General features: G+C 47.7%; 1 protein-coding gene across 1 annotated transcript; it reads right to left on the bottom strand.

The window, feature by feature from the left end:
• Window positions 1-92: 92 nt before the first annotated feature.
• On the bottom strand, window positions 93-8,223 carry OTP (orthopedia homeobox). Its single transcript, XM_019641012.1, has 3 exons — window positions 8,161-8,223; window positions 6,481-6,890; window positions 93-648 (listed from the first exon to the last, which is right to left on the bottom strand). Exons 1-3 carry the CDS (start codon window positions 8,195-8,197, stop codon window positions 118-120), a joined length of 978 nt encoding a protein of 325 aa, XP_019496557.1. The 5' UTR covers window positions 8,198-8,223; the 3' UTR covers window positions 93-117.
• Window positions 8,224-11,976: the final 3,753 nt, after the last annotated feature.

Below are 11,976 nucleotides of genomic sequence, written 5' to 3'. Positions count from 1 at the left end.
GGCAGGGCGCGCGGGCAGGGGCCCGGGCAGGGAGCGGGGCCCCGGGCGCCCGCGGGGAGGGCCTCTGGGCGGCCCTGGGGGCGGTGCCGGGGGCGGAGCGGGCCTGGCGCGGCGGCATTAAGTGAAGCTCATGGAGACTGTGTGCTCTAGCGCCTTGCGGCGGAGGGAGGCGATGCTCGTGCCCCGCCACACGTCGCTGCTGTCCGGGGAGCTGCAGAGCTGGGGCGAGCCGGAGACGTTGCTGGGGCCGGGAAGGGAGGCGGGCACCATGCCGGGGAAGGCGGGCTGGTAGAGGTGCGACTGCAGCCCCGCGCCGTTGGAGCCCGCCAGGCTGTTGGACAGGCCCATGGAGTTGGGCGGCGGCCCCGCCGCCAGGCTGCACTGGGACAGCGACTGCGCCATGGCTTGCTGCCGGCCCAGCGCCGGCGGCAGCGGCAGCTGTGACACGCCCGGCATGGCGGCCGCAGCCCAGCGGGTGTCGTTGGCGTGGAAAGAGCACAGGCTGTCGCCCATGGCGGCGGCGGCGGCGGCGGCGGCCGACGGGAACTGAGGCAGGCCTGGGGTGGGCAGCAGCGTGCCCGGCGCGCGGAACACGTTGGTGGTCTTCTTGCGCTTCTTCCACTTAGCACGGCGGTTCTGAAACCAGACCTGGAGCGGGCGGGGCGGGAGACAGAAACCGCGCTGTTAGGAAGCCCGCGGCTGCGAGGGGCGGGGACTTGAGTCTGAGAAACCCGCGTCAGATACACCCACTCAGCCCCAGGCCGAACTCGTGCCATAGGCCCGACACACCCCCACACCCAGCCAGAGACCCTGGTTCTTCACCAGGTCAAGTCAACTGGCGGCGCTTCTTGCACCTCTCAAGTGCCAACTCCCGGGGTGCTGAGTGATTGTGCCTACCCCTGCCCCCCAGGGCTTACACACAGTGCAAACATACCGCCGTGTGCAGTGTTCACTACGCCCCTGCACGCTGGCACCTTCTGTTCACGGCTTAGATGCACATGTCTGCAGGCAGGCATGTGTCAAGGCTGGACCCACAGGTGTACAAATGAAGATAAACATGTGTACCCATGTGGCTTAATAGCGTGCCTTAGAACACTGATGGGGTATAGAATTTTCAGAAACGCTGGAAATTTGGAAATTGATGAAGGGCCGTGCATGACATACCCAGTTTCAAAATCGAAAGACAAAGGAAAATTCCTAACGCCACGGATGACAGAGCGGAGAGGTTAATGTGGTGATCCATGTGGGAAAGTAAGCGCCACTGAGCTAGTGTTGTTTGGGTCGCCACCGTGACTTTCTGACTCATAGCGATAGGTACTGACACAAGTCTCTGTGCCTCCTTCTCAAACCCCTCCAAAGGTACCTTTATGTGAGCTGTGTAGGTGCGCTGGAACCTGCTGCCAGAGCCCTGAGCCCCAGGGGCCTTCAAGTCTATTCTTTCCAGGAACTTAACCGAGGTTCTTAAATAACAACGCCTCCAAGTCCCTCAACCCCCACCCCCCACGTTTCATCTATAAACTAAAAGCAAATTTTCTGACTACTACAAACTAAAGGAGGTCAAATTTAAAGCTCACACTAGTTATGAGTCAAATTTAATTTTGCTAGATAAAACTATATGTCTTTTTCAAAGAGACGTGTTGTGATAAAATAAACTCCAAAAGAAAATAAGCAGCCTATTCGTTCTTTCTTAACAATGATCCTGGTATTTCAGACCTTACCAGACAAATTCGCCTATGGATGTCAAATTTACTACCACAGGGAAAGGGTTTTTCCTAAAAGATATATAGTAAGCTGACTGACCAAGATAACCTCCCATTTCCCCATATTTTAATGTGATCTTAAAAAACAAAAATAGCCAGCATGCCTACTTGGCAGGCTTGAAGTTTAACATCTATTCAGCTGGAGGTTTACTGTGCATAAATATAAAGGATGAGGGGCACAGCTCCGGTACTGATTGAGTTTCCTCTTAGAATTTGGCCAACGCAATTTTACCACCATATTCGTGGCCAAAAGACTATTTGTCTTTTAATCCAAGCTCTTTAGTGTTTATTCTGCAGGCTAAAGTACCATGAGAAAGGACGTACCTGACTCCGTCCTGATAAACCAACTACACACAGCGGTTTGTTCACACTCTTGCAAGTGGAGACACACTCTCCGTTTACGAATGTGAATGAATGGCGTTCTCCAATCTAGAATTCTGCCCGCCTTTGGGCCGGCCCTGGCCTGCTCTACTATACCAGCGCCATTGTCCACTACTTTCTCTTTCTCTGGTTTCTACCCCATTTCCCACGTTTCTGTTTACCTCAGTGTCGGGATTGGGTAAAGACGCCAGGTCCCTTCCCTGCTAAAGCCCCTTGAGTGCGGTCAGCAGAGCCCGGGTTGGTGGCTGGGATCAAAGCAGTCCGCCGCGGATTGAGCTGTTAGCGGCCTTCCGCGGAGGGTAACCCCCAGGACCCAAAGAAAGCACAGCAAGGAGGCCTCGTGCGGCAGGTCACTTTGCTTTACTCACCCAAGGCTGCATAGGGGGGAGGTAGGCAGGATGGAGCCCTAGACTGGGACGGTGTCTGTCCAACCGGTCCTCACACCTCACACTCAGCACCCGATTATATTTTGAAAGCTATCTATAAATTAAAGACATCTTCCTAACACCTTGCAGGTGTCAGTGAATCCCGAAATTTTTTAATGTTTGGGGCTGACATCGGGGGAGGAGGGTGGTGGACTTGCGTGGGGGAGTGGGGAGAGAAGCTGAAAAAAGAAGGCGGGGTGCTTGTCGGGTAGAATTTCTGTAGAAAACACGCCCGCTACCAAGGTTTCTGAATGTCAGGCACAGGCCGAAAAAAACAGCTGTTAAAGAACTAAATATTATATGAATAATCGAAAAGTCGTGCTCAATTATGTTTGAGGGTTAGTAGTCAAATGATGGCTACAAAATTTTTTATGTTTCATAGCTTACTGGGGTTGGGGGGGGAAATCAGCATGGGGTCGGAGCACCTCCGTTCCAAGCTATGATGCATATGTTTTTAAAATGTGAATGTTTCCACTTGAAAACTAGAGCATGACGGATTAAAATGCAGGCAAAACCTAAGGGAGATTTTGAGAATGCACAGATGACAACTCCAGGAAATATATTAACCGCAGCCACGCGCCAACTTTGTACTCAGTTTGAAATGCAGCTCTTCTCGAAAATGCTTAATACAACAGTGAGAATCTAATGGAGGTTGGAATTTAAAAATCCACTTTCGTGATATCTGCTGTTACAGTAATATAGACATACTGTAAATGTATTTTAAAATATATAGCCCGTTTAATTCCCCACCTATAAATGGCTCAGAAATAGAGAAAGAGAGGGAGAAAGAGAGAATATTACTTTTTCCCCCTCGAAGCAAACGCTTTATGAAGATCTCATTGGAATCCAGCAAATGATTAATGTGAAGATTTGGGAGGAAATCTGGGGAGCTGTATTAAAGCCTAGATCTCAGGTTCATTTCGATCAGCCAGCCGTGAACTCTGGGCCGAATTCATTACACTTTAATAGTGCTGGGAGAGGAAGAAAATGCAATTTCTCATTCCATTAGAAAACTAGAAAATACTCTCAGCTTGTCCCCCTATTAAGATGTGGCAGGTGACAGGGCCATTCTGTGGGACACGGTCAATGGAATTACAGCACATTATTTTTGTTCGTATAAAATATTGAAAGGCAAGCCTGACTGTGCAGAAGTTATTTCACTGATTTGGTTTTTATGTAAATAAAATATTGAAAGTTAATTAATCCGTGCTAGAGACTAATGATTATGCTTATTATATTGCATTTGATCGCGTAATTTGCATGATTCTCGCATTGCTGCTTAATAAGCCATTCCAGGTTATAAATAATTCTGAAATTGGTTTCTAATAATGGCATGCTATAAAAGGAATGGTTTTATTACACTAGCCAGAAAAGGGGAGCGATATCAGACAAGGAATTGGCCTCCATGTGAGTAGAGGTGCTTTAATAAATACTTAAAAGTATGATGTATACCAGATATAGATAAAAATAAGTATGTTGAATCATTTAGTGTAGAATCAGAAAGCATCTTTAAAAACATACAATTGCAATAAATTAAATGTTTAGATCATTTTTAATCAGAGCAGTGGCCCACGTACTGAAAAGAATATGTGGCAATCTGTTAACTATAAAGAAAACTATGAAGTACTCATCATATAAGAACATAAACCAATTACTATTTAATTTGAATTTGGTCAAGGAGCAGTGGTACAGTGAATTGTGAAGTAAATACATTTTCCATAAATTATTTTTGCATTACATTACATAATGTTAATCATTTTGAAATGTTAATTAAAAAGGTTATGTTGATCTGATTACTTTTTAAACTATGGAACATTATTTTTAAAAATATTGAAATTGCCATTCTATTAAATTGTTCCTATCAGCAGCCTCAAGCTATTATCTTTGGTTGAACATTATGCTAGAACAATTAAAGTACTTTGTCTCTTTCTTCTTGATTATTCTTTTGTGTACTTTTTGAAAATAACTGTTTGTATTACATAGTTTATTTTATTTCATTTACAACTTTTTTCATTAAAAGGATCACTGTCATTAACCTTTGGAAGATCTAATAAAGTTTAATAGACCTCATTTTCTTTTCTTATAAAGTCAGTTTGTCCAATTATATTTTATTTGTGATTCTAAATTCTATTTTAATGTAAGCTAATTGTCAATATGTCTAGATTAAGCAACAGATTTTTACTCTTTAAAACAAAAACTATTAGATAGTATTTCTCTCAAGGACAAAAAACAAATTTATGAATTTTGAACCTTTAGGTTTTTAACAAGCCAGTATTATTAGCAGTAATGGAAGTATTAAAATTATATGTTTCTGTGAAAGTTTGAACTCAACTTCAGATTTAAAAAGAGGTGCGAGGTAAAAAATTTTAAAGAGCATTACTAATATATATATATATATATATATGTGTATATACATATATATTTATATATATATGTATATACATATACATATATATTTATATATATATGTATATACATATATATATATATGCATAATGCAATTAACATTCTTTTGGTGCTCAATATCAATGGCCCATGGTTCAGGGCTTCCAGAGTTCACTAACAAAGCCACCCAGACTTATATTGAGTAACAATGTTAATCTATGTTATAGCGTGAACATTACTTTATTATTTGCCCATTTTAAGTCCCCAATTACATTCATTTGCTGACTATTTAGAACGGAAGCATACACTATTTTTCCAGGTTAGACTATCTTTAAAATGCCCAGGGGAGGCTGAAATATTCAACACTGTGGCTATGGACACCCTTTCTCCTACTTCTTAGATCAAATGTAAAGGAACTGAAATCTTTAAACTAATTTTTTGTAAAAGCATCAGAGGTGAGGTTGACACCCAGGATAACGGAAATACCACGCACAAGACAGGAAAGGAAGATTTTCAGCACCCTGGATAGCTCAAGATTAAGTGCATGTCAGAATTTCACCTCCAGCGTCTGCCCACAAAATAGTTGATACATTGTTTTCATTCTTTTAAAGGGCGGAAATATGATATTCATTTGGGCTTATGCTTTTATTCCCCAATATTCAGATAAGTTATAGGTGTGGTGTTTAAAGTTATATATAATTTACAACTCGGAGGATGGTTGGATGAGAACAAGGGGTCAGCAATGGTTTTGTCTACCACCTGTCAGTCTTTCCTGCCCTAAATGTTCTGTCTTCAGATCGGATATCCAAAACAAAAAGCCTTCATTTCCCCCCCATCCCCAGTTTCCTTAGGGGAAAACCAAGGCTCATAGGCTGTGGGGGATTGCTACAACAGCGCAATGTTTGACCACCAAAGTTCAAATCCTTAGCCAACATCAAAGTTAGGGGTATTTTGCTTGAGAACGAGCGGCAGGACGGTGATATTCAGGAGAATAAAGCTACGCCGTGAAATCCAGGTGAGGATCTCTTTTAAAAGGCACCCATTACGCCTTATTTTTTTCCCTGTTCATGTTCTCTTTATAATTGTTGCATTCCTCCGTTTACCCAGACTCTTAACCTAAACTCACTAGAAGGTAACGAAATACTTGTCGATAACGCGAGCTGGAGTGGAGGTGAGCGCTCGGCTTAGCAGCCTGGGAATCGCCAAGGCTGGGAGACGCGGAGGCTGGGAGACTGGAGGTTCCCTTCTCAGGAGAAAGGAGGCGACCTAGTAATCGAACAATGCCGGCTTCACTTTTGAAGAGTTTCTGCTGGGATGTGGCTATACTGGTAGGAGGTGGAGGCCCTGCCTGTTCATTGGGGGATGGCTGTCAGAGCCAGTTTCCCGGCAGAGGAACTAACTCGACCCAAGAAAGCATAGGCTTTTAAAGCTCAGCCCGGAATCCCAGCAGGGCAAGAAAGGACCCCGCTTCCTTAGCCCAAATTCTCCCGACCCCTCCTCGTCTTCCCCGGCGCCCACGCCCGGCGTACCTGCACTCTGGACTCTGTTAGCCCGATACGCAGCGCCAGCTCCTCGCGCATAAAGATGTCCGGGTAGTGAGTCTTGGCGAAGCTCCTCTCCAATTCGTTGAGCTGCGCCGGGGTGAAGCGCGTCCGGTGACGCTTCTGCTTCTGTTGGCCTTGCTGCTGGCCGGCTTGACTGGGATTCGGGCCGCCTTGGGGCCCCGGCTGCTTGTCCGGGTCCTTTGCGCTCACTGCCAGCGAGGCCGGCGTCGAGCCCACAGTGGTGATGTCCTCCCCCGGCAGCAGAGTGGCTCCCTCGACTGGATCGGAGTTGGGCGCTAGGTCGCCTGGATGGCCCCCGGGGTCGGAGCCCCCCACGCCCAGCCTACACTTCACCGCCTCCCGGTGACCCAGAAGCTCGGCGGCATCTTTCATACCTGAGGAGGCAAGGGGAGCAAGGTCACTACCTTCCTGCTGAGGCCGGGAAGGATTGTCCTCCCCGCGCGCTCCTCCTGCAACCCCATCCTCCGCTCCCTCAGCGCCCACGTTCGCCCAACGGAGGAAACTCCGGGGATGCTCGGCTGGGCTCCCCAGGTTTTGGACAACCAGACTGGAATCCCATCTCCTGGCCCTCGTCCCTCTCTCCGCAGCCGGCTCTGGTGGTAAGCAGCACATCTTTCGTCTCTCCCACAACGAAACACTCCCAGCCCGGGCAATGAAATATCCCTCGGAGTCCCTTTCAGAAACCGTACCCGTGGCACCCCAGGAACCCGAGAGCATAAACGACAGGGGGAAAAGGGAAAGAAAAGAAAATTAAACGATTCCTAGGTTGCTACCACACCTGCGTGCGCTTAAGCAGCCTGACGAACTCTACCTCCGGCCCTCAGCCGATTCCCCCTCACTTTCGGAAGATGAATAAGTCTCCAAGATTTCCACCCCCCGAAATCAACTCAAATCAGCTCCGCCTCCCCCTCAAATCAGAGAAAGTGTTTGGAAAATGGAGTCACATCCATCACCAAAGATTCCCAAACCGGAAACCCAGACAGCCTTAAAGAAACTCAAGTAAACTCTATAGACATCACAGTGAGTCAAACTTGAGAGATTTCAACTTCTCTTTCCGAAGAAATAAAAGGCGCGTTCCTCTCAGCCGTTGGCAATGTCGGGTCTTTTGCAGGCGAAGGTGCCTGTGAGGATGAATTTGGTTTTTCTCCTTTCTCAATGAGCACACTTAGCAAATCCGCTTGGATTGCAACGGCTTCTCCTTCATGTCAGAGTTTTACAAATTCAACCATACTTAGATGAAGAAGAAAAAAAGGAGGTCGGGGGGAGAGAGAAAGAGGGAAAAAAGAGGGGAAAGAAATGCCAAATCAAAGTAAACAGGAGGGGAAAAGAGAGAAAGAAAAACACCTCCAAACAAATTATCACAGGGTAGATCGCCTTTCAAAAAATAATAATCATAAGGGGGGAGAAGGGAAGAGAAAAAAAATAGGAAAAACAAAAAGTAGCATTTCCCAACTCCTTTTTCAGACCTACATATTCCATAGATTTTTTTAAAAGACGATGTTAAATCAAATTAAACTTTAATGCAGCACAATTACTTTTAAAGAAATTAGTCCATTTAGGGCACATTAAGGTAAAATAAGGAACAAATTGACAATTTCCTGCCCAGGCTTCTCCTGGCTGCCCGGGCGAGAGGCGCTCACTCACCTAGCCTGGCGTCCAGGAGGTCGGCGTGAGACAGCATCGCGCACCGCTCCAGGGCGAAAGCTGTTCCCCCCCAAATTTTAGCGGCTTTAAGTTATTTAAAATAGATATAAGCTATAAGCTATACGATATAGACATATATAGATCACCTAAATGAAAGAAAATTCGGTTTGTGGTTAAAAAGGGGGCTTCTTGCATTATAATGTCCTTTAGAGAGACGGGGAGGTGCTTAACAGTTGAATGAACCCGTGAGCAGCTCGGCGAGGGGACCAATCAGGAGGGCAGCCTGCAAATGTCAGCGCCCGGAGAGTCCCCCACTCCGCCCGCCCGCCCGCCCGCGCCCGCCCGGAGGAGGCGGCGGTGGCAGCCCTGGCGGCTCCAGCCCCGAGCAGCAGCTAAAGCAGTGGTGGCCGCCTCGCCCTCACCCTGGGCTTCTGGGCAAGACCTGCGTTAGTGCTTCCCTCTGATTTTCTCCAGGCACTCCTTTCCTTCTCTCTCCTGCCCTGCTCGCTCCAGAGACGCAGCTCTGTCTCTTTGAGCTAGGATCTTCCTAGGGCAGAGGCAAGGCAGGGGACAGAGCAGGACATGACCCCCGCGTGACCCAAGAGTCTCCCCCGCCCGCGCGCTCTGAGAGACACTGGCCTGCCTCAGGCGGCGCAGGCCTGCGAATTCGAAGCACAACAAGGGCACACCGCGTCCTCCAGACTGCGCCTAGACTTCGCTGCTGCCCAGCAGGCCTGGGCCTAGGGTGCAGACGCCCTGGCTGGGACCCCGGGCCTACAGACTCCCAGCCCCTCTGCAGGCCTAGAGCGCAAAAAAAGGAGCTTACTCCCCTGGAGCTTCCACCGCTAGCGCGCAGTGTTAATTCCTGCGCTTTGCACCCTTTCCGCCCCTCTCCCGCTCCTGCGCTGAGCCCACGCTTGCATCCTTGCCAACAACCCGCTCTTTTGGTCAAAGTTTCTAAGTTCCGCTTGGCTCTCATCTCCACTTAAGACTGTAAATAAAGTTAAATGCTCTTTATTTTCCTCTTGAATATGTTAAACTACTTGAACAATTTAAAGTGCTTTGCACAAGTGAAGCGAACCATTTCTAATGTTCTGATTTTTCAGAGCCAGCCAACAACAAAGTTTAGATTAGTAATATATTTCTAACCAGAGTAATTTTCAAGATCATTAGGCATTTATGTAATTAGTGCCAAATCTATAAGCTTTTATTACGATTATTAGAGTAAAATCAGTATAAATTTGTACTAATTTACTACTGTTTAGACTTGGCTGTCAAGCCCAGAGGTTCTTATTGTAAATGATAACTGAGGAAATTAAGTGCAAAATTCTGTACCATTTCTGATCTGCTCCTAAACAATCCGTTTCAATTGTATTTGTAGCAGAACATAATGCCCCTTTAAAGTTATTTGACTTGTATTTTTATTTGCAACACAAGAAAAATGCCCTCTACCCAGGCACAATGAAAACTGATATTTACTACTCTCAACTTGATTAACATTGATTTTTAATTCGAGAGTGATGCAATTAAGATTATTCATTTAGTGCAAATAAAGCTTCCACAAAAGGGTGGCCCTATGAAGTCTGTTTTAAATAATACCAAGCAAATGGCTTTTTGTTCACCGTCCAATTGACTTACACAAAACATTGGAAATGCGGCCTGAGAGCAGATGCGAGAGGAATTGTGTGTGTGTGTGTGTGTGTGTGTGTGTGCGTGTGTGCGCGCGCGCGCGCGCCCTTAGCTGTGTGTGTGACAGGGACCGAGCAAGGAGACAAAGGAGGAGGCAAAGCGAACTCTGTGGCAGTTCGCTTCCTCCTCCTTCTCTGCTGCAGCCCGTTCCCTTCCTCCCATGCACACACACGTGCGCGCGCGCGCACACGCATAGACACGTGTGAGTGCCGGGCATCAGCCACACCGGTTCTTTCCGAGCTGCAGAAAACGTTCCCCCGAAGCTCCCGGCCTGGCCGACCCTCAGCGGCCGCCGCAGCTGTTGCCAATGCGGCCTAGGTGGGACTGGAGCGCCGGGACCGCGGGCTCCAGCTTGGAGGAGCCAAAGCGACGGCGGCGGCGTGTTTGGGAGTAGAAAGGAGGTTTGGCAAGCGCCTAGTATACTTTTGAGGAAGGATTTGCTTGGGAGGAGATTACTTAGGCCTAATGCAAATAAGAGTCCCTGCAATAAAAGTTTCCCCTTCCCCTAAACAACCCCCCAAATCTAGACTCTACAGCGCCGGGCGTGCGCGGCAGGAGGCGGGACAGAGGCCAAAGGCTGTGCAGCGTGCGCTCTGGACTTGGCTCTCCAGTGCGCACCTAGCTAGCTGCACGTTCCCAGGGACTCGCAAGGGTTTGTGCCCACCTGGGTCGGGGCTTGCGGGTTATTCAAGACCGGAACACAGGGGCGGAGGTACGGAGAAGTGTCAGAGGAAAAGACAGGGGCCCTAACAGAGGCACCCCGCTACTCCAAACAGGCAGGTCCGCGAAAGCCCGCACTGGGGAGGTTCGGCATCCTCTCTGGAGCGAGGGAGGAGAGGCCGCGACCTGGGGAGAGAAGAAGGACGCGGGGCCCCCATCTACGCCAGTGTGTACACAAGCGCTCACGTCCTCATCCCACAGCCGCCCCCAGAAGAGCCGCCGGCTGTGCAGCGCCCTCCCACACGCACTCGCTCGTATATTCTGTTTTGTTGTATCTTTCAGGTCGATAAATAAATGTGTAATAGTTAATGTGAAGACACATCAGAGTAATAACAATGGGACGAAATCAAAGGATTATCCATCTCTGTTAGTTACCGCTGAATAACAATGTTGCGGCGTGATTGATAGCCCGCTTCATTTTATGACTTTTCTATTGGTCTTGATTTTTATAGCAGTATAAACAAACTAAATCATTTCTTCCAAGACTTCAGAACATAAGCATGGTGGGGGTGGGGGGAGTCATAAAGGAAAGGGGAAAAACAGAAGGAAATCTGAGAGTTGGAGGGGGTAAGGAGGGCGGTGTGGGGGCGTCTAGGTGGGGAGGGCGTAAGCGGGAACTGGAGTCCGGAGTCACGATCCGGCTGCCAGCAGGCGTGGCGAGAAAAACGACAATAGTCTGGATGTAAAATGCTCGCCCCCGCGCTGGGTTCCCTCTCGGTAGCTCGTTTTGGCCAATGTCTGAATCCACCCGGGCAGCGCCTGAGATGTATTTTCCAGTTTTATTCCCCGTCATCTTCCCACGTTCCTGGGGCAGCCGGGAAAGTGCCGGTCAGGACCATTGCTATTGATAATTTAAGGCATTTCCCACATGATCATGGGAACTGAGGTCCCTAACAAGGCGAGGCTTAGCGCAATGGCCCCCAAATCTTCGGAATGACAAGAATGTCTTCAGAAATCACTTCAAAGCAAAGTAAAAGGATTTTCTATGACGGATCCAGTGATTTTTCCTCAATAAATAGGCTTTAGATTGTTACACACACGTAGAAGTGGAACAAAGGGAACTACCAGAAAATATATTGGTTGCCCCTAATAAAATTTATTTAGACAGTTTACTTCTCATAAAAAATAGAGATTGAATTTTGTACAAGAGCCTGCCAAGGGGCGATGCACAGGGAAATCATTTTTTTCTTTCTCCTCCCCCCAACCCCCGTTTTGTTTTTTTTTTTTTTTAACGAAGCACAAAGAGCACTTAAAGGCCAAGGAACCCTCTCCCGCTCCCGCCGGGCTGCGCGCCCAGACCGAGCCAAAAAACTTTGTAGTTTTGAGGGAAGTCGGCTTTCTGGGAGAGATATAGATGTATATATTTTAAAAACCGAAACGCTGATGGCTGATTATGTAAACTACAAG

The sequence above is a fragment of the Hipposideros armiger genome, unplaced genomic scaffold (assembly GCF_001890085.2).
Source record: "Hipposideros armiger isolate ML-2016 unplaced genomic scaffold, ASM189008v1 scaffold_55, whole genome shotgun sequence".
In the NCBI taxonomy this organism is placed as follows: Eukaryota; Metazoa; Chordata; class Mammalia; order Chiroptera; family Hipposideridae; genus Hipposideros; species Hipposideros armiger.
The sequence above is the reverse complement of the archived record's forward strand: the minus strand, read 5'-3'. Positions and strand labels throughout refer to the sequence as shown.

What these genes read in the sequence shown, in the direction of transcription:
- OTP (XM_019641012.1), bottom strand. Translation starts at nt 8,197, where the DNA reads ATGCTGTCTCACGCCGACCTCCTGGACGCCAGGCTAG. An exon ending in CCTCCTGGACGCCAGGCTAG is followed by an intron (nt 6,891 to 8,160) that starts GTGAGTGAGCGC and finishes TTGCCTCCTCAG; the next exon opens with GTATGAAAGATGCCGCCGAG. An exon ending in TAACAGAGTCCAGAGTGCAG is followed by an intron (nt 649 to 6,480) that starts GTACGCCGGGCG and finishes CGCCCGCTCCAG; the next exon opens with GTCTGGTTTCAGAACCGCCG.